Raw genomic sequence first — 23,189 nt, 5'->3', positions numbered from 1 at the left:
AATCATATTAGAAAATATCAAACATCTAGAAAAGTGAAACAAAAGGGTGCAAGATTTCTATACAGAAAACCCTAAAATGTTATTACTACAAATTAAAGAAGATCTAAATAAATGGAGATAAAATATATATACAGATTGGAAAAATTATAACTATGTGCCTTTTCACCAAATTCATTAATGCATTGCTAACAAAAAGCCAGACCATTTTCAAGGTGAAAATTAATGATCTGATGATAAAAGTTACAAGGAAATGTAAAGGGTGCAAAATAATCAAGTCAATAGTAAATAAAGAGTAAATAGTAAAGTTGATAGTAAATAGTAAATAAAATATCTGCTCTACTTAAATCTTCAGTAACTAACACTGTGAGATAAGGGGTACAAAGATGGATAAATAAATCCATGGTACAAAAGCAGATCTATGTACATACAAACAATTTATGACAAATATGTTGCTGAAAAGCAATGGTGGTATGGGATATAATAAAACCTGATCCATACTCCACATCACTCACAAAAATCAATTGCAGGTGGACTGTAGGTCTCCATGTAAAAAAGTACATTTTTGCAACATACTGTAACCTATTACAAACTTGCATCTAAAATGTAAAAATAACAAATAAATTAATGAGAAATAATTCACAATAGAGACTTGTACAGGTGATTTACAAAAGAAGATCACCAAATAACCAATAAGGAAAGGTGCTCAATCTCACTATTACTCAGAAAAATGTAAGTTAAAACCACAAAATATCACCTAACACCCAGCAAGTGACTTCCATGTGAAATGCTAGCAAGGTTGTGGGGCAGAAGAAACACTAATGTATTACTGGTATGAATGCAAATTGGTAAAACCAGTTTGGAAAACAGTATGACATAATCATTAAGCTTGAACATTCACAATTACAGTTCCAAGTATACACTCAACATTTGTGTGTGCATATAATTTACACACACACACAAAAAAAAAAAAAGAAAAGAAAAAGCCAAGTGAAAGAATGCTCCCTGTAGCATTAGTCTTAAATAATCACCTGCAGTAGAGTGGATAAACAAAATGTGGTATACTTGCCCAGTAATATAACAACAAAAATAAATGAATACAGTGACATGGATGGATTTCATAAACACAATGTTCAGTTAAAGAAGACAGTCAAAAATTAATTCACTATTATGCCATTAAATAAGGTTCAAAAACAATATTAACTATATTGTAACAAGACAGTGGTTTCCTTTGAGAAGGAGAAGGTGAAGCAATTAGAAGTCATAGTGAGGATTTTGGGGTTCTGATAACATTCTATTTTTTTAACTAATTGCAGTTATATGATTGTTCACTTTCTGATAATTCACTTACCTCTATGTTTATGCTTTTTTTAAAAAAATATTTTATATATTTATTTACTCATGAGAGACACAGAATGAGAGAGAGAGAGGCAGAGATAGGCAGAGGGAGAAGCAGGCTCCACGCAGGGAGCCCAATGCGGGACTCGATCCCGGGTCTCCAGGATCACGCCCTGGGCTGAAGGCAGGCGCTAAACCACTGAGGCACCCAGGGCCCCCCACGTTTATGCTTTTTAAAAAAGATTTTATTTTTCCATGAGAGACAGAGAGAGAGGCAGAAACACAGGCAGAGAGAGAAGCAGACTCCCTGTGGGGAGCTCAATGTGGTACTCCATCCTGGGACTCCAGGATCACACCCTGGGCCAAAGGCAGAGGCTCAACCAGAGTTACCCAGGCATCCCTACATTTATGTTTTAAGTGTTTTTCTATGTGTGCTCATACAGAAAAGTTATAAAAGTTATCATTAAAGTAAAAAAGAAAAAATGATCTATGCCTTTGTATAGAAAAAATAAAGCATGAGAAAAACTCTAACTTTTCCTAGGAATGTCTTGCGCAGTTGCAGTCTTTCAGAAGTCCTTAAAACTGGAGTTTGACAATTTACTTAAAATTCTCACATATTTTTTAATGAATTGGGATCTGTTTTCTTTAAGGACATTCAGCCATATATTTCTGGCACATCCCAAATACTTCAGTAAACACATGTATATTTATTGTGTTTAAACAGAAATTGGATAAAAGAATGAAAATCTTTTCTTTATTGAAACTCCTATTTGAATCACTGATTTAATTTCAGTAATTAGAATGTGATGATATAACATTTGCTTTGTTGAATATTTTTGAGAGAATTTTTCAAAGCCTAACTTTTAAATGTTAAGGATTATCAATTGAGAGCAGGCTTCAAAGTTAAGTTCAGTAAAAATTTCTTACATTATCCTAAAGGCTTATGTGGAAGGCCAATATCTTTTCAGATTTCAATCACAAGAATTTCAAAGACTAATCTAGTTTTGTACTTACTTTAAAAATACATTTTCAATATTTCCTGCAATTTTATCATAGATCCCTAATGGGTTCTTATAGAAGTAGATGACACATTAAATAGAAATACATTGACTATAGTAAATACATTTTTATTTTAATGGTTAAGACAGAAAGAAAATGCCACGTCATCTCACATGTAGGTAACAAGCTGCAGGAGGGTGAGGATCCCCCTTTGCGTTGTTTCTCTTTGTCCTTCTCTATCCTTTTTATTCCAGCCTCCTTTTTCTTAGAAAGCCTATTCATACATGTTTTCAGGTTTGGCATCATCCTATAGACTGTAAGTGCCAAAGAATAATCTGAGTACTCACTTTATAAACTCGATCAATAAAAAGTATGAGACCTTGCAATTTGTGACACTTTGGATGGACCTAAAGGGTATAGTGCCAAGTGAAGTAAGTCAAACGGAGAAAGACAAGTACCATATGATTCACGTATATGTAAAATCTAACAACAAAACAAATGTAAAAACAATGCAGAAACAGACACATAAATACAGAGAACAAACTAATGGTTGCCAGAGGTCGAGGGGGTAGGGGATGCATAAAATAGCTGAAGGAGAGTAGGAGGTACAAACTTCCAGTTATAGAATGAATAAGTCACAGTGATGAAAGGTACAACATTGGGAGTATAGTCAATGCTATTATAGTAGCGTTGTACTGTGACAGATGGTAGCTACACTTGTGGCAAGCATAGCATAATGTATAGAGAGCTGTCAAATCATTATGTTGTACATCTGAAACTAATGTAACAATGTGTGAATTATACTTTAATAAAAAATTTAAATATAATTCTGGATCAAGAAGGAATATGTGTCATAGATCCAGGACCTTCCAAGAAATCCAGTAGATTGAAATAGTGAATGACATAATAATGAGCCTAATGAGAATAATTTATTTTCTTTTTCTCTTTGATTTTCAAGAAGAATCTATATTTGGGGTTTGGGCATTTTGTGAAAATCTTGAGCACCTGGTTATGAGTCAATAAATTAATTCAGAAGATCGTTATTGCATGCCTTACATATATGAAAATGAGGGTAATATTATTTGACAGAAATTAATAATGTTTGACAGTTGATAAAGGAATGGTACAGTCAATGTGTAATTCAAAGTTTTCCAAAGGAAAGTGATAACTAATAGACCCTTTTAAGGAAAGCCAAGTGAATGGGTTTGAACCATCCATTGAAAACGTCCTGGATTTGGAGAGGAAAATCAGGAAGAAAATAAGTCAAATGTGGGCTGTATCAGAAGCAAAAGTCTTTGGGCATAATGCGGTAGTATATGCATGGAGGAGAGAGAAAGAGTTAGATATGACAACTATGATGACATCTTCGTGCTGGGGACATTGTGCTAAACTGAGGAGGACAGGTTGATGCTACATGTGTATTCAAGGTGAAGGAGCCTGAATCCCATGCTGCAGACAAAGGCCACATCAAAGTGTCAGAATTGAGTAATGGTTTCATGAAAATGGTATTACTTATCTAGCAGCAAAGTGCAGGTGAACAGGAAGGCAGAGGCACATTTCCTGCCACCAAAAATTTCTGGGTTTTGAATGAAATGATTTTGGGTCCTTGGATTAGGAATTTGGAGGCTGCCTCCGATCCCAATATCAGTTTTTAAAAACCTGCATAAAACAGTGGTCATCAAGAACACATGGCCCATTAGCAGACATATTAAGGAGAGAGTGGCATAGACTCTAAAGACGGATACTGTGGACATTATTTGTCATTCCAGTTATGTACTCAACTCACCTGTTTTGTAAAACTCTTTATAATATAAATACATAAAAGTGTAGAAAATGATCATTTAAGATAAAGCATAAAAAGACTAGTTTTTAAAATCCTTGCCATCTTTACAGCCCCCAAGTAGGCAGGATAAGGGCAAGGAGGATAAAGCACAAAATCTCACTTGCATGATACTGAGAATGAACATCTCCCGAAATTTTGCACTCTATCTGCCTTGCTTGCTTCCTTAGTCCAGGCTCGCCTCCACACATTGTCCTGAAGACCTGTGTGCCTGCCCCATGTTTACCTCCGGGCCAAAGTAGAGGTGGAGAGAATCACATTGAATCCTCATCACAGACTCTGTCTGCTCCAAATACACCTCCACGGCATTTGTTCTTATTTAACCCCCTTTTTGAGAATTCTATCAGGCTACAGAATTCTTCAATCCAGTTGACTGATCAAAGTCTCATTAATTCAGAACACTTGTGGCAAGGAAAAGAAATCCATGCCATATTTAATTTTAAAATAAATTTTAAACCACATGGCTTATGCCACTTTTCATGAATAGGCCAATTAGAATAATTATAAACTGCAGGTTCTTTTTAAAAAAGTTATTATTGAAGTACAGTTGACATACAATATAAACCTCTTTGAAGGTCTGAGAGGTTTGTAACTGCTATGGAATCCCTGGCTCATATCTTGCAAATGCCAGAACTTAGTAAGTGCTAGGAAGAAGACATACTACATTCTGATGTGCTGATGGCTCTATGCATAGTTTAACTATTATTCCCCACATCTGTAGTATCTATCTTTCCAGATATGTGTGGGATATTTTCTACCATGTAAATACTTCAAAGAAAGGCAAAGACTGCACTTCGAAAAAAAAAAAATTGTCCCTGACTGGTTTTGAGGTGGAGGATTCAGGATGGCCATTCTAAGTGGTTGCTTTTTCCTGTGGAAGAACTGCACCCTCCACACACACCTCATCCAGATTTCTGATGAGGTTGCATAAAAATGCAATTAGAGATCCTCATGGCAGCACACTAATGGCCACAACAGTGATTTTTCAAGACCAAGGCAGACATGGGCATTTAATTCCATCAAAGGAATACTGCCCCTATACTCTGAACAGACCTTCTGCTCATACCACCTGGAGCATGCAAGTTTGAATCCCAGTTCTAGAAGCAGTAAATCATTTTATCTAATGCATTACATGGCAAATTTCTTGGTTGTAGAAAGCATTCCTTAATTGTAACCTCATATATTTGCTGGATTTTACTGCCCATCCAGGTGAGTACCTCTGGAGACTACAGGGATAGTTGTAGCACCTCTTGCAACAAAGAATAAAGTGGCACTGCATAAAAATGGCCTTGATTGATGTCTTAAATATTCAGACTTTTGTCTATACTTGGCATGTCCCTTTGGTTCTTAAAGGCTGGGGTGGAGAAGAGGGAAGCTGGCTCTTGACTCATTGTTCATTTACTCAGGGACAATTGCTGTATGCCTAGGTCATGTCAGGCATTATACAACATGGGGATAAAGCTAAACTGTGACTAGGGCAGGACCCTCTTAATGGAGATGTATCCTTGAGGAGAGAGGCACAGGAGAGCTAGACGAAGGTAAGTGCAGCATAATCGGAATGCACCATAGCCACTTAACTGAGCCTGGGGAGGCAGTGTGCAGGTGTGCAGGACACCAGGGTCAAAAAGCCTTCCCGGAAGAAGTAGCATCTAGATTAAGCTAAGGAATGAGTTGGAGGTGACCAAGTGGAGGGGAAATAGGTGATTGTGGGTCACAGGCATTCTAGTCAGAGGCAACAGGAAGAGAGAGCAGGCCTTCCTTGGGCTTCATGAATGCTTCATAAGACTAAAGCTAACTGCCAACTACTTGTTATTGCTCAACCAATACTGATAGGAGAAAGCTGAGGTAGGAGGTTCCAGCTCTTCCTATATTTAGCATTTCAACTCTGAGTTTGTAGTCTTTATAATACTTTACAATTCATGAAGCACTTTTATTTATGATCTCAATTACAATATATGGCACTCAACAGGAATGCAAAGGTAACAAGAAAGCACTGCACAAATTAAAATACATATAGTTGCAATTTAATAAAACCTCAGCAAAGACAGACAGGAGAGCAGAACATACCTTCTCAGTCTTTAGACAATTGAAACAAAGGTGACAATGAAACCTAGGCCAGGGCAACTTTAACCAGATAGTATCAGGAGATGATCATGTTTCAAGAGGCATCCCTAACTGAGGGTGGGCCAACTTCTTGGACCACCAGGATAACTGCTACCCTAGAAGTGGGGAGAAAGTCTCTTATTTCTGGGAGGACAACAACACCACTTCCTCAGATCTTCTTCCTTCCTCCCTACTTTCCTACCTTCCTGTTTACCTCCAAGGTCATCAATGGCCTCCAAACTGTCCAGAGATGAGACTGTCTAAACATGCGTTGGTTAAATTTACCCTTAGTTTTTTAACTTCTCAATAATCAGCCCTTGAGTACATCTCCTTGTCAGGTGATCTTTCCTTCCCATCAAAGCTTATCAATCCCTTTAGATACAGAGAAAAAGAATACCTAACAAGATCAGTTATTGATGGTGGTATATCTTTGGGTGACCCAATGCTATAAGTCAGTTTGACAGTTTCATTAGGAAACCATCACTGCCTACTCTGCCAGTGAGTGGAAACAGGACTCACCTGTGGCAAAGACGACATTCCTTGAGACTAGACGATGTTCCACAATAGAAAACTGTGGGAGCTCAATCCTCTCCACTCCAGTAACAGCCTTATCGCCACCACGCCAGTAAAATTCAATGTCATCTGTAGTATAGCCATCTGCCAGGAGAGAAAGCAGGGACATGGCAGAAATAAAGATTCATCATTTTATTTATGCAAGGCTAAAGAAACTATAACTAATAAAACTAATAAGATGAAATAACAGCTTGCTCACATTTGAAGTTTAGATTTGTTACATGTGCTCACCTATGAGAAAAAAAGTCATCAAAGAACTAACTTTTGAATATTTTTGGTACCTGTTCTGAAAAGAACTTGGGAGGATGAACGCTCTGACCAGAATTTTGTTTGCAAATCCTAATTGTAGAGTTGGACTGGGCATTGCATAGAAATAAATTTAAAATATATATATTAACTGAAGAAGACAGTTCTAAGAAAAAAGTGAAAACTCAAGTATAAAGAATTCTGGAAAGGCAACTCCTCTGAAAAGCTATGGAAAAGTTAAAACACTGAGAGTGAATTTAACCAATCAATGTTTGATAATATCAGAAACTCTCAAGGAGGGACGCCTGAGTAGCTCAGTGGTTGAGCATCTGCCTTTGGCTCAGGTCGTGATCCTGGGATCCTGGGATCAAGTCCCACATCGGGCCCCCTGCAAGGAGCCTGCTTCTCCCTCTGCCTGTGTCTCTGCCTCTCTGTCTCTGTCTCTCATCAATAAGTAAATAAAATCTTGAAAAAAAGAAACTATGGGCAAAATAGTGTCCTCCTTGGCATTGTTGGATGGCTTCATCAGGTATTCCTGGCTATGAGGTTTGCCATCTATAGAAATGCCTTTTGTTGGGATACTTTTGGCCCTTAGAAAGAGGAGGGTTTATTTGCTGGATTATAGCTCCAAGTCCAGCTTTTAGCACGGTGTTCATATTCACTTGGTAATCAATCAATCAATGCTTCTTCAGAATGAGGAAACAGGACAATAAAGGTTGACACTTCTTGTAGCACCCAAGAGTCTTCTAAGGGATTCAGTCAACTTTATCAGTAAGGTTGATTAAAACTCACACCTAGAGAAAAATACCCTATCAGTATAATGGACATTTTGATTTGAATGCACAATACAGCATAAGGCAGACACTCCATATTTGACAAATAGACCAAAGCTATGGGGATGACTGCTCTCTGTGGCAAATGTCATCTCCTTTGTTCCATCTGCTACACTCTCTCTCCCTGGATCATGGTGGTTAGTTTCTGTCTCCTACCTTCCCTCTGACTTCCTGACATTCCATTCTCATCTGGCAGCCATGGCAATTATTCTAAATGCATATATCTTATCAAGCCACTTATCTGCTTAAATCCCTCAAATGTTTCCAAACACATTAGTGAAACAAGTTCAAACTTCTGACGAGGATGCCAAGAATCTACAGGATTCTATGTACATCCACTCCCTCTCCCAGGAGGAGTGCTCACCCAGCCCAGCACCACTGGTCTTCTGGCTGTGGCTCAAACCAGCATACTGTGCTGAGGGCTTGTGTGCCTCCCCCTTGTGTAGGGGCTCACACTTTCTCACATTTCCATCTTGACTTAAATAAAACCTTTTGCATATGTGTGTAGTCAGATCACCAGAAAACCCCTTCTTCCACTCAAATGCTTTAACTACAGATTCTCTGAAGACAAGCGGCCTCACACTTTCTGAGGAAATCTCTTTGATAATAGACCTTCCTACCTATCATCCCCTTCAGTTCAAACATCACAGTAACAGAATCTGTACTCTCTGAGACTACTCAATATGTGTCCAGACATTTGGAGTAGAAGTTGCTTCCTTACTTAGGTCACAAATCTGCCTTCCTGAAACTTTCTATCACCTCACTGGGATTTGTACCTTCTGGCTACACAGACTCCACTTAATTTCTAAGACAGTGTTTCAACTATTAGGAAATCATCATCTTTCCTCTGAGCTTTCTATCCCATATGCTAAACCTCTACAGATGATTCCATTATGCATCACTTGACATGATCTCATGTCCCTTACTTTCTGAAAACACAGCTTTCAGAAAACTTAACAGTGATGTAGTATGGAAGTAAGGCGGCACAGTAAGGCCAGCTCTATATGGGATGAAAACTCTGGCCTACACTGAGCACAGCTTCCCAGTATGTTTACAATTTATACTCACTTATCACCACAAATGCATCAAGTAACACTGTAGTCATTTACTATTCCCTTCAAAGAAATCCATATAAAATACAGACAAGACTAAATCCAATTGAGACATTATAAACCAATCTATGAGAAACCAGGGTAAGTGACAACAGCAACAGCAACACTTGGATATGCCAGGAGATGTAGTTCAGGTAGCAGGCAGGACCCTGGTTTGTTAAATAAAGATGCAGCTCTTATCCCTCACTAAGAAGTATGCAACACTGAATTATCAATAAGGCATCTGAATACTCTTCAAATTGAGAAAGTTGCCAAAATGCAGGAATAGCCTGCTTGTAAAGCTGAGTTCCTGATGGGAAATGAGTTTTACTCCAGTTGCCCAGGTTCCCAGGAATATAGCCATTCATGTGTGATGAAGCTTATTGTGAGAAAATTGCATCTCAGTGTTTGTTCTCTTCTCACTGAATGGATCAAGATGAGGAGTGTTTGCTTTCTTATATTTCAGCACAGCAAGCAGACTCTCTTAATCAGATTAGAGTGGGGAACCGAGTCTCTCTCTGTCTCTGTCTCTCTCATGACAACATAATTTGCAAAGCAGAGGATTAAACCTTCCATCTTTAAGATAGTTAAAAACTATGGCAAGAAAATTATAAATGCCTTGGAAAAGAGGCCAAATAATGACAAGGCCTAAAATACAGTGAATGAAAAAGAAGTACAGATACACACAGCTTTCAATTTCCAGTGTGCAGTTCTGCTCATCCAAGGGGTATCTTCTCAAGTCCATCATGCATGCTGCAGTTGTGGTGATTCTGAAATACACAGATGAGGGCAGATATTAAAGATGGGATAAGAAATGTAGCAGGAAAACAGCTTCCAGCTAAACAATGAATAGCCCCCATCTAGGGCCCTTTTTCCCCCAAAGTACACCTGATTAAATATATTTCATAACATATACTTAAATAAGTTTTCAGTATCTTATAGGCCAGATTGATCAAGAAAAGAAACACAAAACCTCTAAATCTGACAAAATTATTCATGGAGCCTTGTAGACTGTGGGAAATCAAGGACAGAGACAGGGGTTTCTAAGGAAAATTTTGTCTTCAATTTTTGTTCTGCCTCCTTGTTTAAGTGATTCTTTAACCTTTATAGCACCAGGAAAACTTATGTGTGGCAACAACACTGATTAAATCAAGATTGGATTCTTTGATTTTCATGTGAAGTGTCTAAGTAGCTACAGATTGACAGGCTGTACTTTTTTTTTTTTAAGATTTTATTTATTTATTCATGGAGGGGAGAGAGAGAGAGAGAGAGAGAGGCAGAGGGAGAAGCAGGCTCCATGCAGGGAGCCTGACATGGGACTCGATCCTGGATCTCCAGGTTCAGGCCCTGGACTGAAGGCAGCGCTAAACCGCTGAGCCACCTGGGCTGCCCCACAGGCTGTACTTTGAATCTTTCAGCCAAGCTTCTGCTTGATACTACTCTATTATAGTTGTCTGCTGGGCTGTACCCTAATGCTCCTGAGCTTCTCACCATGCAATCATCCATCTTTTCAAAGGGAGTAATTTGGCTTCTATGTTATCGATTATGAATCAAAATTCAGTGGGTTGGCTTTACCTGGTGTCAGCTGCAACCATGGAAGAATTTTATATCATGGCCCAAGGAGAGTTAGGCCTCCACCATGCAATGGTTAAATCAACTGTACATTAAGAAACAACACTTCTAAAAATGTCAAGTCTATTTCCTACTCTGTCTATAGTCTCATTTGAGGGAAATCAACCTACACAAAGCCTGTGTTGAAATGCTATTAAGCTACTATGTTTTATACCCTTTTTCTCTTGAATGCCTTCCCTTTTTCAACTCAATTATAGATGACTGGATTGGAATGGGGCCCTGATTCAAGAACAGTCAACCATTAGTTGATCAAGAATCTACGATGTGGCCTGACTTAAAGGTAGAATGGAGGTAAAAGGATTCTCTTCCATGGAAGTGAATTAAAGACAGGGTAAGAATGGAACTGACCTTGTAAGTTCATAAATTAGAGGCTTGCGATGTCATTTTCCAATTGAGAGTGAGTCATAAGAAAGTGTAGCAGAGAGAGAGAAAATTCCAATTGGACGACTGAGAAGACAATGGTCACTATGGCCAGGCCACAGAATGTGGCCTTGCAAGGTATGTACTAAGGTATGTGTGAACAGCATTTTTATGGCTTACATGGAAGCATGTAATTGGTAGCCCTGGCTATACTCATTTAGTGGTGGATAAGAATGAAGAAGTAAAAATGTCTCCTTCTAAGATCCTTAGAGTTACCCTCTGAATTCCCAACCACCTTCCATATTCTACCTTTCTTGAGGGCTAATATTCAGCTGTCTTCAGATAGCCTTCCACATAAATATTCACAACAAACCTTCTACTACTTTGAGCAACGTTAGCAAGTTCTGTTCCTATCAGCAGATCTTAACCAAACCACTAGTAAAACACCAGGCATGTGCCAGTTCTGTTGGGATTCTCTCATTTAACCTAAACACTGTAGTAAAAAGCATGTCCTTCTATTAGCAACTGGATAAGTGGCAAGTTGAGAAAAGTTTTATTTTTCAACGGCTAAGAAGAGCAGTGAGGGCAAATGTCAACATACTTGGCAATCATGGGTAAATACTAAATTATTCTCTACAAATGGTATGCAAGTGTCATACAGACATATGCTATAGGACCCATACCCATGGTGAAAGTGTCCTTTCCAAATGTCCTAACACTTTCAAGTATCACTCCAAGGAGTGGATTACATTCTATAATCCAAAGTCAACACCTAGCTCTTTGGTATATTATTCTACAGCATCCATTTTTCTAGCCAACTGTAGAATAAACCTCACACTTTTAAAATCTGGCATGTTTTCTGGCATACTGACAACCCAACATCCATATAAGATGCCTATAAGGCAAAACTAGAAAAAGGTTCTGTTAAAATTATGATTTTTTATGAAGAAAAGAAAAAGATCTCTACTGAAAATACTAAAATTTTTTAAAGTTCCTATATATTTTGATGCCTATTCATTTGAAAAGAGTCAATAATAGAGATTACTATTTTCTATTTGTTTTTATTATTCATCTTCATCTTCAATGCTACCCATAAAATAAATGCAAACAAGCAGGAACATGAACACATCCAAATTGTTTAGGGATTCACACTGGCCGTGGCATTTATGTAGTGTGTTTCATGGACATTACTGGAAGTGGAACATGACATTGGAAGAATCTGTAAAAGGGACCCCCAGTATACTTGTCTTCTCTTCTCATACTGCCATAAGACTGGTTATTCATGGAAACTAATGAGAATGAAGATACAACCGTTCAAAATATTTGGGATGCAGCAAAAGCAGTCCTTAGGGGGAAATACATCGCAATGCAAGCATCCATTCAAAAACTGGAAAGAACTCAAATACAAAAGCTAACCTTACACATAAAGGAGCTAGAGAAAAAACCAACAAATAGATCCTACACCCAGCAGAAGAAGAGAGTTATTAAAGATTCGAGCAGAACTCAACGAAATCAAGACCAGAAGAACTGTGGAACAGATCAACAAAACCAGGAGTTGGTCCGTTGAAAGAATTAATAAGATAGATAAACCATTAGCCAGCCTTATTAAAAAGAAGAGAGAGAAGACTCAAATTAATAAAATCATGAATGAGAAAGGAGAGATCACTACCAACACCAAGGAAATACAATTTTTAAAACTTATTATGAGCAGATATACGCCAATAAATTAGGCAATGTAGAAGAAATGGATGCATTTCTGGAAAACCAGAAACTACCAAAACTGGAACAGGAAGAAATAGAAAACCTGAACAGGCCAATAACCAGGGAGGAAATTGAAGCAGTCATCAAAATCCTCCCAAGACACCAAAGTCCAGGGCCAGATGGCTTCCCAGGGGAATTCTGTCAAACGTTTAAAGAAGAAAACATACCTATTCTACTAAAGCTGTTCGGAAGATAGAAAGAGATAGAGTACTTCCAAATTCGTTCTATGAGGCCAGCATCACCTTAATTCCAAAACCAGACGAAGACCCCACCAAAAAGGAGAATTACAGACCAATATCCCTGATGAACACGGATGCAAAAATTCTCAACAAGATACTAGCCAATCGGATCCAACAGTACATTAAGAAGATTATTCACCATGACCAAGTAGGATTTATCCCCGGGACACAAGGCTGGTGCAACACTCATAAAACCATCAATGTGATTCATCATATCAGCAAGAGAAAAACCAAGAACCATATGATCCTCTCATTAGATGCAGAGAAAGCATTTGACAAAATACAGCATCCATTCCTGATCAAAACTCTCCAGAGTGCACGGATAGAGGGAACATTCCTCGACATCTTAAAAGCCATCTACGAAAAGCCCACAGCAAATATCATTCTCAATGGGGAAGCACTGGGAGCCTTTCCCCTAAGATCAGGAACAAGACAGGGATGTCCACTCTCACCACTGCTATTCAACATAGTACTGGAAGTCCTAGCCTCAGGAATCAGACAACAAAAAGACATTAAAGGCATTCAAATTGGCAAAGAAGAAGTCAAACTCTCCCTCTTCGCCGATGACATCAGACTCTACATAGAAAACCCAAAAGCCTCCACCCCAAGATTGCTAGAACTCATACAGCAATTTGGTAGCGTGGCAGGATACAAAATCAATGCCCAGAAATCAGTGGCATTTCTATACACTAACAATGAGACTGAAGAAAGAGAAATTAAGGAGTCAATCCCATTTACAATTGCACCCAAAAGCATAGGATACCTAGGAATAAACCTAACCAAAGAGGTAAAGGATCTATACCCTAAAAACTATAGAACACTTCTGAAAGAAATTAAGGAAGACACAAAGAGATGGAAAAATATTCCATGCTCATGGATTGGCAGAATTAATATTGTGAAACTGTCAATGTTACCCAGGGAAATTTACACGTTTAATGCAATCCCTATCAAAATACCATGGACTTTCTTCAGAGAGTTAGAACAAATTATTTTAAGATTTGTGTGGAATCAGAAAAGACCCCGAATAGCCAGGGGAATTTTAAAAAAGAAAACCATAGCTGGGGGCATCACAATGACAGATTTCAGGTTGTACTACAAAGCTGTGGTCATCAAGACAGTGTGATACTGGCACAAAAACAGACACATAGACCAATGGAACAGAATAGAGAACCCAGAAATGGACCCTGAACTTTATGGTCAACTAACATTCGATAAAGGAGGAAAGACTATCCATTGGAAGAAAGACAGTCTCTTCAATAAATGGTGCTGGGAAAATTGGACATCCACATGCAGAAGAATGAAACTAGACCACTCTCTTGCACCATACACAAAGATAAACTCAAAATGGATGAAAGATCTAAATGTGAGACAAGATTCCATCAAAATCCTAGAGGAGAACACAGGCAACACCCTTTTTGAACTCGGCCACAGTAACTTCTTGCAAGATACACCCATGAAGGCAAAAGAAACAAAAGCACAAATGAACTATTGGGACTTCATCAAGATAAGAAGCTTTTGCACAGCAAAGGATACAGTCAACAAAACTAAAAGACCACCTACAGAATGGGAGAAGATATTTGCAAATGACGTATCAGATAGAGGGCTAGAGTCCAAGATCTATAAAGAACTTATTAAACTCAACACCAAAGAAACAAACAATCCAAACCTGAAATGGGCAAAAGACATGAACAGAAATCTCACAGAGGAAGACATAGACATGGCCAACACGCACATGAGAAAATACTCTGCATCACTTGCCATCAGGGAAATACAAATCAAAACCACAGTGAGATACCACCTCACACCAGTGAGAATGGGGAAAATTAACAAGGCAGGAAACAACAAATGTTGGAGAGGATGTGGAGAAAAGGGAACCCTCTTACACTGTTGGTGGGAATGTGAACTGGTGCAGCCACTCTGGAAAACTGTGTGCAGGTTCCTCAAAGAGTTAAAAATAGATCTGCCCTACGACCCAGTAATTGCACTGTTGGGGATTTACCCCAAAGATACAGATGCAGTGAATCGCCGGGACCCCTGCACCCCGATGTTTCTAGCAGCAATGTCCACAATAGCCAAACTGTGGAAGGAGCCTCGGTGTCCATCGAAAGATGAATGGATAAAGAAGATGTGGTTTATGTATACAATGGAATATTAGCCATTAGAAACGACAAATACCCACCATTTGCTTCAACATGGATGGAACTGGAAGGTATTATGCTGAGTGAAGTAAGTCAATCGGAGAAGGACAAACATTGTATGTTCTCATTCATTTGGGGAATATAAGTAATAGTGAAAGAGAATAGAAGGGAAGGGAGAAGAAATGTGTGGGAAATATCAGAAAGGGAGACAGAACATAAAGACTAACTCTGGGAAACGAACTAGGGGTGGTGGAAGGGGAGGAGGGTCGGGGGGTGGGGGTGAATGTGTGAGGAGCATTGAGGGGGGCACTTGATGGGATAAGCACTGGGTGTTATTCTGTATGTTTGTAAATTGAACACCAATAAAAAATAAATTTATTATAAGAATAAATAAAATAAAAATAAAAAATAAAAAGTTAAAAAAAAAAGACTGGTTATAAAATGGATTCCTTTTCCAATTTATTTGGGGATTAAGGTAAATATATGTATTTACTACTCTTCTTCCTAAGGAAGAAATAACATAGAAATCCCTCTCCTAGTGGAAACTAGGACACAGGAGCCTACTCATGCTACAAAAGATAAGCACAGGGAAAACACAGTAGAAGGAAAGAGGTCTGTGTGCCACTAGGACAGAAAGGCACAAAAATGGAAAGGTGAGGGGCAGGCAGAGAGATGAAGAAGGGTGCAGAGGCCAGAACAAGTTGGCTAGCTTCATGACTGGTTTGGGGAGTGAACTTTTTTGCATGACTTGACCAAATATTGAAGATTAGAACTTTGAAGGAACTCTAGGAGGGAATTTGAGTCTGCAGGACTAAGGGCTTAAGTCTAGTTAATGCATATGGATCAGGGGTAGGGATGCCACAATGACTGAGCTCCATTTGCATAATCTCCAACATCCACACACAACTCTCATATTTTCCCCAATAAACTCTATTTGTCTTGGGAGGAGAACTTTACCCATATCTAGCTCACTTCCACAGCCCTCTGTAATATGAGGATTCTATTCCTATTTCTAAGGAATAGTATGGCAGGGTCAGTGAGAAAATGACTGGATGAAGGTTTCTGCAGTATTACTCTTCAGTAGATGCTTTTGGGGGAGTATCATTGTTCCTTTTTTGTTTTCTGATTGAGAGAGAGCAGTGCTAAGTCTCCATAGCTGTAATTTATGCTTATGATAGCAAAGCAGAGAAAGATGGTAACTAAATGACAGAAAAAGTATCTACCATTCAATGTGTCCTTTCTTTATGAATAATCATACTTTGAGGGTGCTGAAAGTAGAAAGTTAAACAAAAAGATAAATCAGTAGAAAAGTGATAGGTAGAGGACTGGGAAGCATTATATAAAAGGATGTTGATTTATTATCTTGGTGCTCAGGATGGCATGCAGTTATATATGTATTATGTAACATTGGTTGAGAGTTAGTTTTGTTCTCAGCTCTATGCTCAGCCCTTGAACATTCATGTATTTAATTAATAACCATACTATTATTATTATCATTCCCATTTGGCAGATAAACAAACAAAGGCTAGGAAACAGTAAGTAGGTTTGTCACATTTACAATGGTATTATAAGGCAGATACAACATTCAGATCCTTCTGCCTTAAAAGATAACATACTGTATATTCAACTTTTAAAAGCCTACTAGTGAGTGAGGCTCTTTTTGAAGAGCAAAGAAGGTACAGAAATTTGTAACCTGATATATAGATACACATATATGCATATATAACACATATACACATAATATATACATATAAAATATATACACACAGACACTGTATATATATATATATATACATATATACAATATTCTAATTATATATGTGACAATTTGTAAATACAATATATATATATAGGAAGAAAATATATATTCTACATGCTATACCTGCAGTAACAGTAGTGACATTCAACTCATTGTGGAATAAGGTAGAATTTAGTAGATAGTCTTGCTTTTATAAGTGATAGATTCTTAAAGATGTGCTTAACAGTGAAACGTATGAAAAGTCAAGGAATAAATTCAAAGCTTATAAGGGTATCACTATCCCCAGCAAATTAAAAATCTTATTATGTGATACCAGCCATCTTAGGACACCATCTATAGTATCTGTGTGTCCTTTGCCTGAACAGTTTAGTGAGGAAGCCTGAGTCAAGGAGACCCATGGCTTTTGGCATATCACAGGGTTTTCACTTTGTCTCAACTAAGATTATGAGATGTACTTTGGTGTCAGCATTTTTGAACTTCCAAAAATTGAAAATAGTAATAAGGGCAGATGTAAACTCTTCATGTCATTGCACAAATGCAGAATTCCCCACAGATCACCTAGAGAGGCTGCTGTGGAAATGTTTCTTTTGGCTGCCACAGAACATTTGCCTGAAATGTCCACTTGTTGGCCAGGGTAGAAAAATACCCCTTGCCAATGCTGCTGGGAAAGGTAGACTATGGGTAAACCGTGGGATCCTTACTTATAGTGAATCATTAAGCAATGCACACAAACTCTTTACCAACTTGTACTAACCATTTAGATGCATGGTAAATACCAGACAGGACAGAAATGAAAATGTCCTTGACTGGCATTCTCAGAGCCCTTCTAGAACTAAAGTACCTCAGCCCTAGCTACCTCTCCTCTGATTTAATGTTTTTATTACACTTAGAACCATCTACAATTGGAACATCTATTTGTTGACTTGCAGGTCCCTTTATTTCCTCAGGTGAGTATGAGAGCAGGGTTTCCTCTTTCTTGTCAGCAGCCATCTCCCCAGTGCCTGGAATAGCTCCCCCATAGACACAGCAGATTACCGATAAATAGTCATTGAACAAAACAATGACTTTGATGATTTGGGAGCCAGGCATAAGCAGAAGTACTCAAGAAGTGGAAAGTGAAAAGAGATAGCTTAGCCCTTCTTGATTTTAATCCCCAAAATAAAGTGCAAGAGGGGACACCTACCATCTCTCAAGCACTCCAAGCAGGAGCTTTGGCTCCGCATGATTAAATGACTCACTGAGAACTCCATAGGCTTACTGGTCAAGATGCTTGGTGACACCCCCTGCATTAATAGCCAGGTAGTCTCTGTGAATCCTTCTGCTGCAGAATGAATACTTAGCAGGCCAAAGTTGATGCCCATAAGTTTTGTGGCCTGGCCTGCAGGGAAGATGACAGCAAAATGCAGCCATCAGCAGCGTCCTGGCTTTCTGATCATAATCTTATTAAACAATAGGGCCCAGGAGCAAGTTAGCTGCACCTCCTGTGTGACCTCTGGCTTGCACTTGCGATGCATAAATGAGAACTCTGGGAGATAGTTGTATCCATGGCCATGGGATAGCAACACATGTGACCTATTGCTTTGTAGGTAACCATTTAGCCCCTTGCAACAGCTCTATGGTAACTCATAGTTCTCGTCTTCCTGGTTCTCCATTTGCCAACTTCATCAGGCATTTTTCTAGGAATAGGAACTCAGATGCTAGTATCAAGGGCCTAAGTCAAATAATTCAAACTGACTATTATTCTAAAGCAAGTGCTTACTATTATTCAATGTGGAGAAAACACAAGGCATAAGCCAACATTTAAGTTATTATAATTTTTGTTTTGTTTTACAAAAAAACATAAGAAAATACATTCACAGAACTGTCTGAAAGCTTTTGCTATGCAGATTCATTGAGCATGTTGCTGGGAAAGTTGTTGGGTTAAGTTGACTGTGTTGGCAGCCCCATTCTTTCCTTGCTTCCCAATATCTACTCTCTTAGCCATGTCTTTTGCAGTTCTTCTCACTATAAAGAAGCTGTCTGCCCACCTCCTGAATAAGGGCCAACTTTGTGACTTTTGTCTGATAGAATATGTGGAAGTGACAATGTGTCGGTCTCAAACTTAGCTCCCAAGAGGCATTCTGTTTCTTTTGTGCTCTGCCTTTGCTGTGAGAAAACCATGCCCAGATGAATTTGCGGGTCCTAGGAGGAGAATGGCCATGGGTAACAGGATGGAGGTGCCCACTCATCCTTGCAGAGACCACCCACCCCAGGTCTGTGAGTGAGCTAAACAGGATGAGCAGAGATGCTGATTAATCACACAAACAAGTTATGAGGACTATCATCTGGCATTAAAGCTTTCTAGCTATTTGTTACACAGCAACATTGTGGCAATAGATAAGAGATACAACAATCAACACAGGTAACAACATACATATGAAAGCATAAATTCTCCTATAAATAAATGGAACTCACAATATGTTACTTCTCAAGAGTGTCATAAGATAGTAAAGCCCTTTGTAGATACCATGTTTCTAAAACAGGAGCATCTATTTCTATGTTTCAGCATAAATTCACTATCATTTTAAAAATATCAATCTTGGTGAAATGAGTAGTCACATCAGGCAAGTGAGATAGGCCCTTATGCATCTCCTCCTGATTTTCAAACAATATGGTGATAAAGCAACACAAAGTCCAAAACTGGCAATAGTGCTGAAAACCAACAGTAATGTATACATACACCAGATCCTCAATCATCTGCTAGGAACAGAACTGTCATAGTGTATGACTGAGGAAGTTATTAAGGAGAATACAGGCTCAACGCTCTGAAAAGGAAGGGAGGAACCAGTTTGAAAGAAACAGGAAAGTACACCCGAGCTATCTGGATCTGATTATATCATTCGACCAACTTTCACATCTAGATGTATGTTGTTCAAAATGGTAGACACTAGCACATGTAACTATTTTACATTTAAATTTTAAAGTAGTTAAAACGAAATCAAAATTTGAAATTCGATTTCAAATTCATTTGATGCACTAGCCACATTTCAAGTGCTCAATAGCCCATATGGTTGGCAACTACTCTATCAAACAGTACAGATTATAGGACATCTTCATCACCACAGTAAGTTCCCCTGGAAAAGGATAGAATGACAGGATTGAGCTAGATAGAATGAGTGGTCTGGCCTTACCTGTTAACGCATTCCCTCAGTTTCCCTTGCCCCTCCTCACGCCCCACCTCTCTCCCTCTATAGCCTCAGAGGACACAACTATGGCTGAAAGTGGTTGGGGAACACAGCCATATGCATTGCTCAAACAAAAGCCATTGCTGCTAAAGGTGGATATCCAAAGGACTGGAAGCCATGCATACCAGAATGGAAGATACCATTCAATACTCTATTCAAAGTGTTATACATTGCATCTGATTACAGGGCCTAGTCAATCAACCCAGCAGTCAGAAGTGGGGGGTCTTACTCTGAAAGAATACAATTAAGCAGAACAAATGGAGCACATTAATCAAATTTTCAGATTTATAGCCTAAGGGATTAAGGCTTCCAAGGTGAGAGTGAGGCTGAAAGAGACTCAGGTCACCATATCTATAGTCTCACTAGAAAATCACTTTGTCTAGAAAATCACTTTGTCTTTAGGATACTTCCTACCTGAGGATAATCATGAATAAAACAAAGAGGTGTTCTACAAAAAGTATGGAAGTGTAGAAAATGAAAGTTTAAACATTTGGAAGATATTATGTCTAGTAGTCATATGCATAAATGTATATGCTGTCTTTAGAACAAGAGCAGGGAGATAAAGGGAAAGAAGAGCCTGAGATAACGGCATAGATAGATGCTATAAAGCTAAGAAAAGAGTGTTAGGGTTCGCAGCCATAGGCACTGAATTAAAATTTATACTGAAGACAGATAGTAGAATTGACAATTCTGAAAATAATTTAATGATGTGGATGTCTTCTTAAACTTTAATGAGCATACAAGTCACTGAGGGGTTTTGTTAAAATGCAGATTCTGAGCAGAAGTTATGGGGTGGATCTGTAGTTCTGATTTCCCAGATGATAGTGCTGCTGCTGGTCTGGGGACAATAATTAAAGTGGAAAGGAGAGGGCAAACTTGTAGGACCTTCCTAAAGACAGAGAAGGAGACAAAGCTTTGAAAAAAGAGAGAAGATGATAGGTACAGAACAGAAAATGGTTATGAAACAGCTTTATTAGATAGAGCAAAAACAGCACACAAGTCAACAAATTAAACATGAAACAATAAAGAATTTTTTAATTGGGTTAAATATTCATAAAATTTACCATTTGCACCATTTTAAAGTGTACCATTTAGTGGAAAGTACATTCATATTACTGAGCAAACATCACCACCATCTATCTCCAGAACTTTTTCATCATCCCAAACAGAAACTCTTCTTATTCTAGGGACCTCACATAAGTGGAATCATGTAATATTTGTCCTTTTGTGCCAGGCTTAGTTCATTTACTGTTTTCTAAATTCATTCTTGTTGCAGCATGTATCAGTATTGTATATCTTTTTAGGGCTAAATAATAGTCTATTGTATGCATATATCACATTTTGTTTATCCATGCATTAATGCACATTGGTTTGTTTCTAACTTTTGGTTGTGAATAATGTTGCTATGAACATTGATGTAAAAGTATCTGTTAGAAGGCAACCTGGGTAGCTCGGCGGTTTGGCACCGCCTTCGGCCCAGGGCATAATCCTGGAGACCTGGGATCGAGTCCCACGTTGGGCTCCCTGCATGGAGCCTGCTTCTCCCTTGGCCTGTGTCTCTGCCCCTCCCCTTCTCTCCGTTGCTCATGAATAAATAAAATATTTTTTTTAAAACTATCTGTTAGAATCATTGTTTTTGTTTCTTTTGGTATATACCTAGAATTGGAGTTGCTTGACCTTAAAATAATTCTATATTTAGCTTTTTGAGAAATTGTCATACTACTTTTCCCAGTGGCTGAACTGTTTTACGTTCCTACCAGCAATGCATAAGGATTCCAATAACTCTATACTTTTGCCAACACTTCTTTGCTTTTCTTTCTTTTCTTTTTTTATATACTAGCCATCCTAATGAGTGTGAATTGATATCTCACCGTGGTTTTGATTTTCATTCTTAGTGACTGATAATGTTAAGCATCTTTTTGCTTGCTTATTGGCTATTTGTGTATCTTCTTTGGAGAAAGACTATTCAAGTCCTTTGCCTATTATTAAGCCAATTATTTGATTTTTTTTTTTGTTATTGACTTATAGGAGTTCTCTATAAACTACCTTTATCAGATATATGATTTGCAAATATTTTCTCCCATCCCATTGGTTGCCTTCCTAGCTTGTTGTGTTCTGTGATGCACAGAAGTCTTTAATTTTTCTGTACTCCAATATTTTGTTGTTGTTCTTGTTGCCTGTGATTTAATGCCATACCCTAGAAAGCACTAGGATAGATCCAATGTCATGAAGCTTTTCCTATCTTTTTCTAAGAGTTTTATAGTTTTAGCTCTTACATTTACATCTTGGATCCATTTTTAGTTCGTTTTTGTACATGGTATAAGCATCCAACTTCATTCTTCTCATGTGGATATTCGGTTTTCCTAGCACTATTTGTTAAGAAGACTACTCAATGAAGAGTCTTTCCATTTCTGTCAAAAATGATTTGATCATATATATAAAAGTTTACTTCTGGGCTTTCTGTTTTATTCTACTTGTCAATGTGTCTCTTATTATGCCAATATCACACTGTTTTGATTATCATGGCTTTGTAGTAAGTTTTGAAATCAGGAAATGTGAAATCTCCAAATTTGTTCTTCTTTTTTAAGATTATTTTGAATAATTAAGGTTCCATATGATTCCGTATGAGTTTTAGAATGGGGTTTTCCATTTTATAAAAAAGGGGGATGCTGGGATTTTGATAGAGATTACACTGAAACTGTAGATTCCTTTAGGTAGTATTTTCATCTTAACGATATCAAATCTTCCAATCAACGAATACAAGAGCTCTTTGTATTTAATTATGTCTCCTTTAAATTCCTTCAGCAATGGTTTTACAGTTTTAGGGTACCAATCTTTTGCCTCCATCATTAAATTTATTCCTAAGTATTTCATTCTTTTAGATGCTACTTTAAATGCAGTTGTCTTTTTAATGTCTTTTTTTGTTTGATCATCCTTAATCAACAGTGCAATTGTTATTTTTATGCTGATTTTGAAATCTGCAGTTTTGTTGAACCCATTTTTTAGATCTAACAGGTTGGGGGTTATTGCATGGAATCCTTAGGTTATATACATAA

The 23,189-nt window shown here is 38.0% G+C and overlaps 1 protein-coding gene across 3 annotated transcripts in view; it reads right to left on the bottom strand.

Annotated features, from left to right (window-relative positions):
- Window positions 1-23,189, bottom strand: part of GABRB3 (gamma-aminobutyric acid type A receptor subunit beta3) — a 216,423-nt gene that overhangs the window by 27,374 nt on the left and 165,860 nt on the right. For all 3 annotated transcript variants that reach the window (XM_041751216.1, XM_041751215.1, XM_041751218.1), the window contains exons 5-6: window positions 9,708-9,790; window positions 6,797-6,934 (exon numbers count right to left, since the gene is read on the bottom strand). In XM_041751216.1, the coding sequence (XP_041607150.1) occupies window positions 6,797-6,934; window positions 9,708-9,790 (221 nt within the window). The remainder of the gene's footprint in view (window positions 1-6,796; window positions 6,935-9,707; window positions 9,791-23,189) is intronic.

This window comes from Vulpes lagopus, chromosome 4, assembly GCF_018345385.1.
Source record: "Vulpes lagopus strain Blue_001 chromosome 4, ASM1834538v1, whole genome shotgun sequence".
NCBI lineage: Eukaryota > Metazoa > Chordata > Mammalia > Carnivora > Canidae > Vulpes > Vulpes lagopus.
This window is presented reverse-complemented; position numbering and strand designations above follow the sequence as displayed.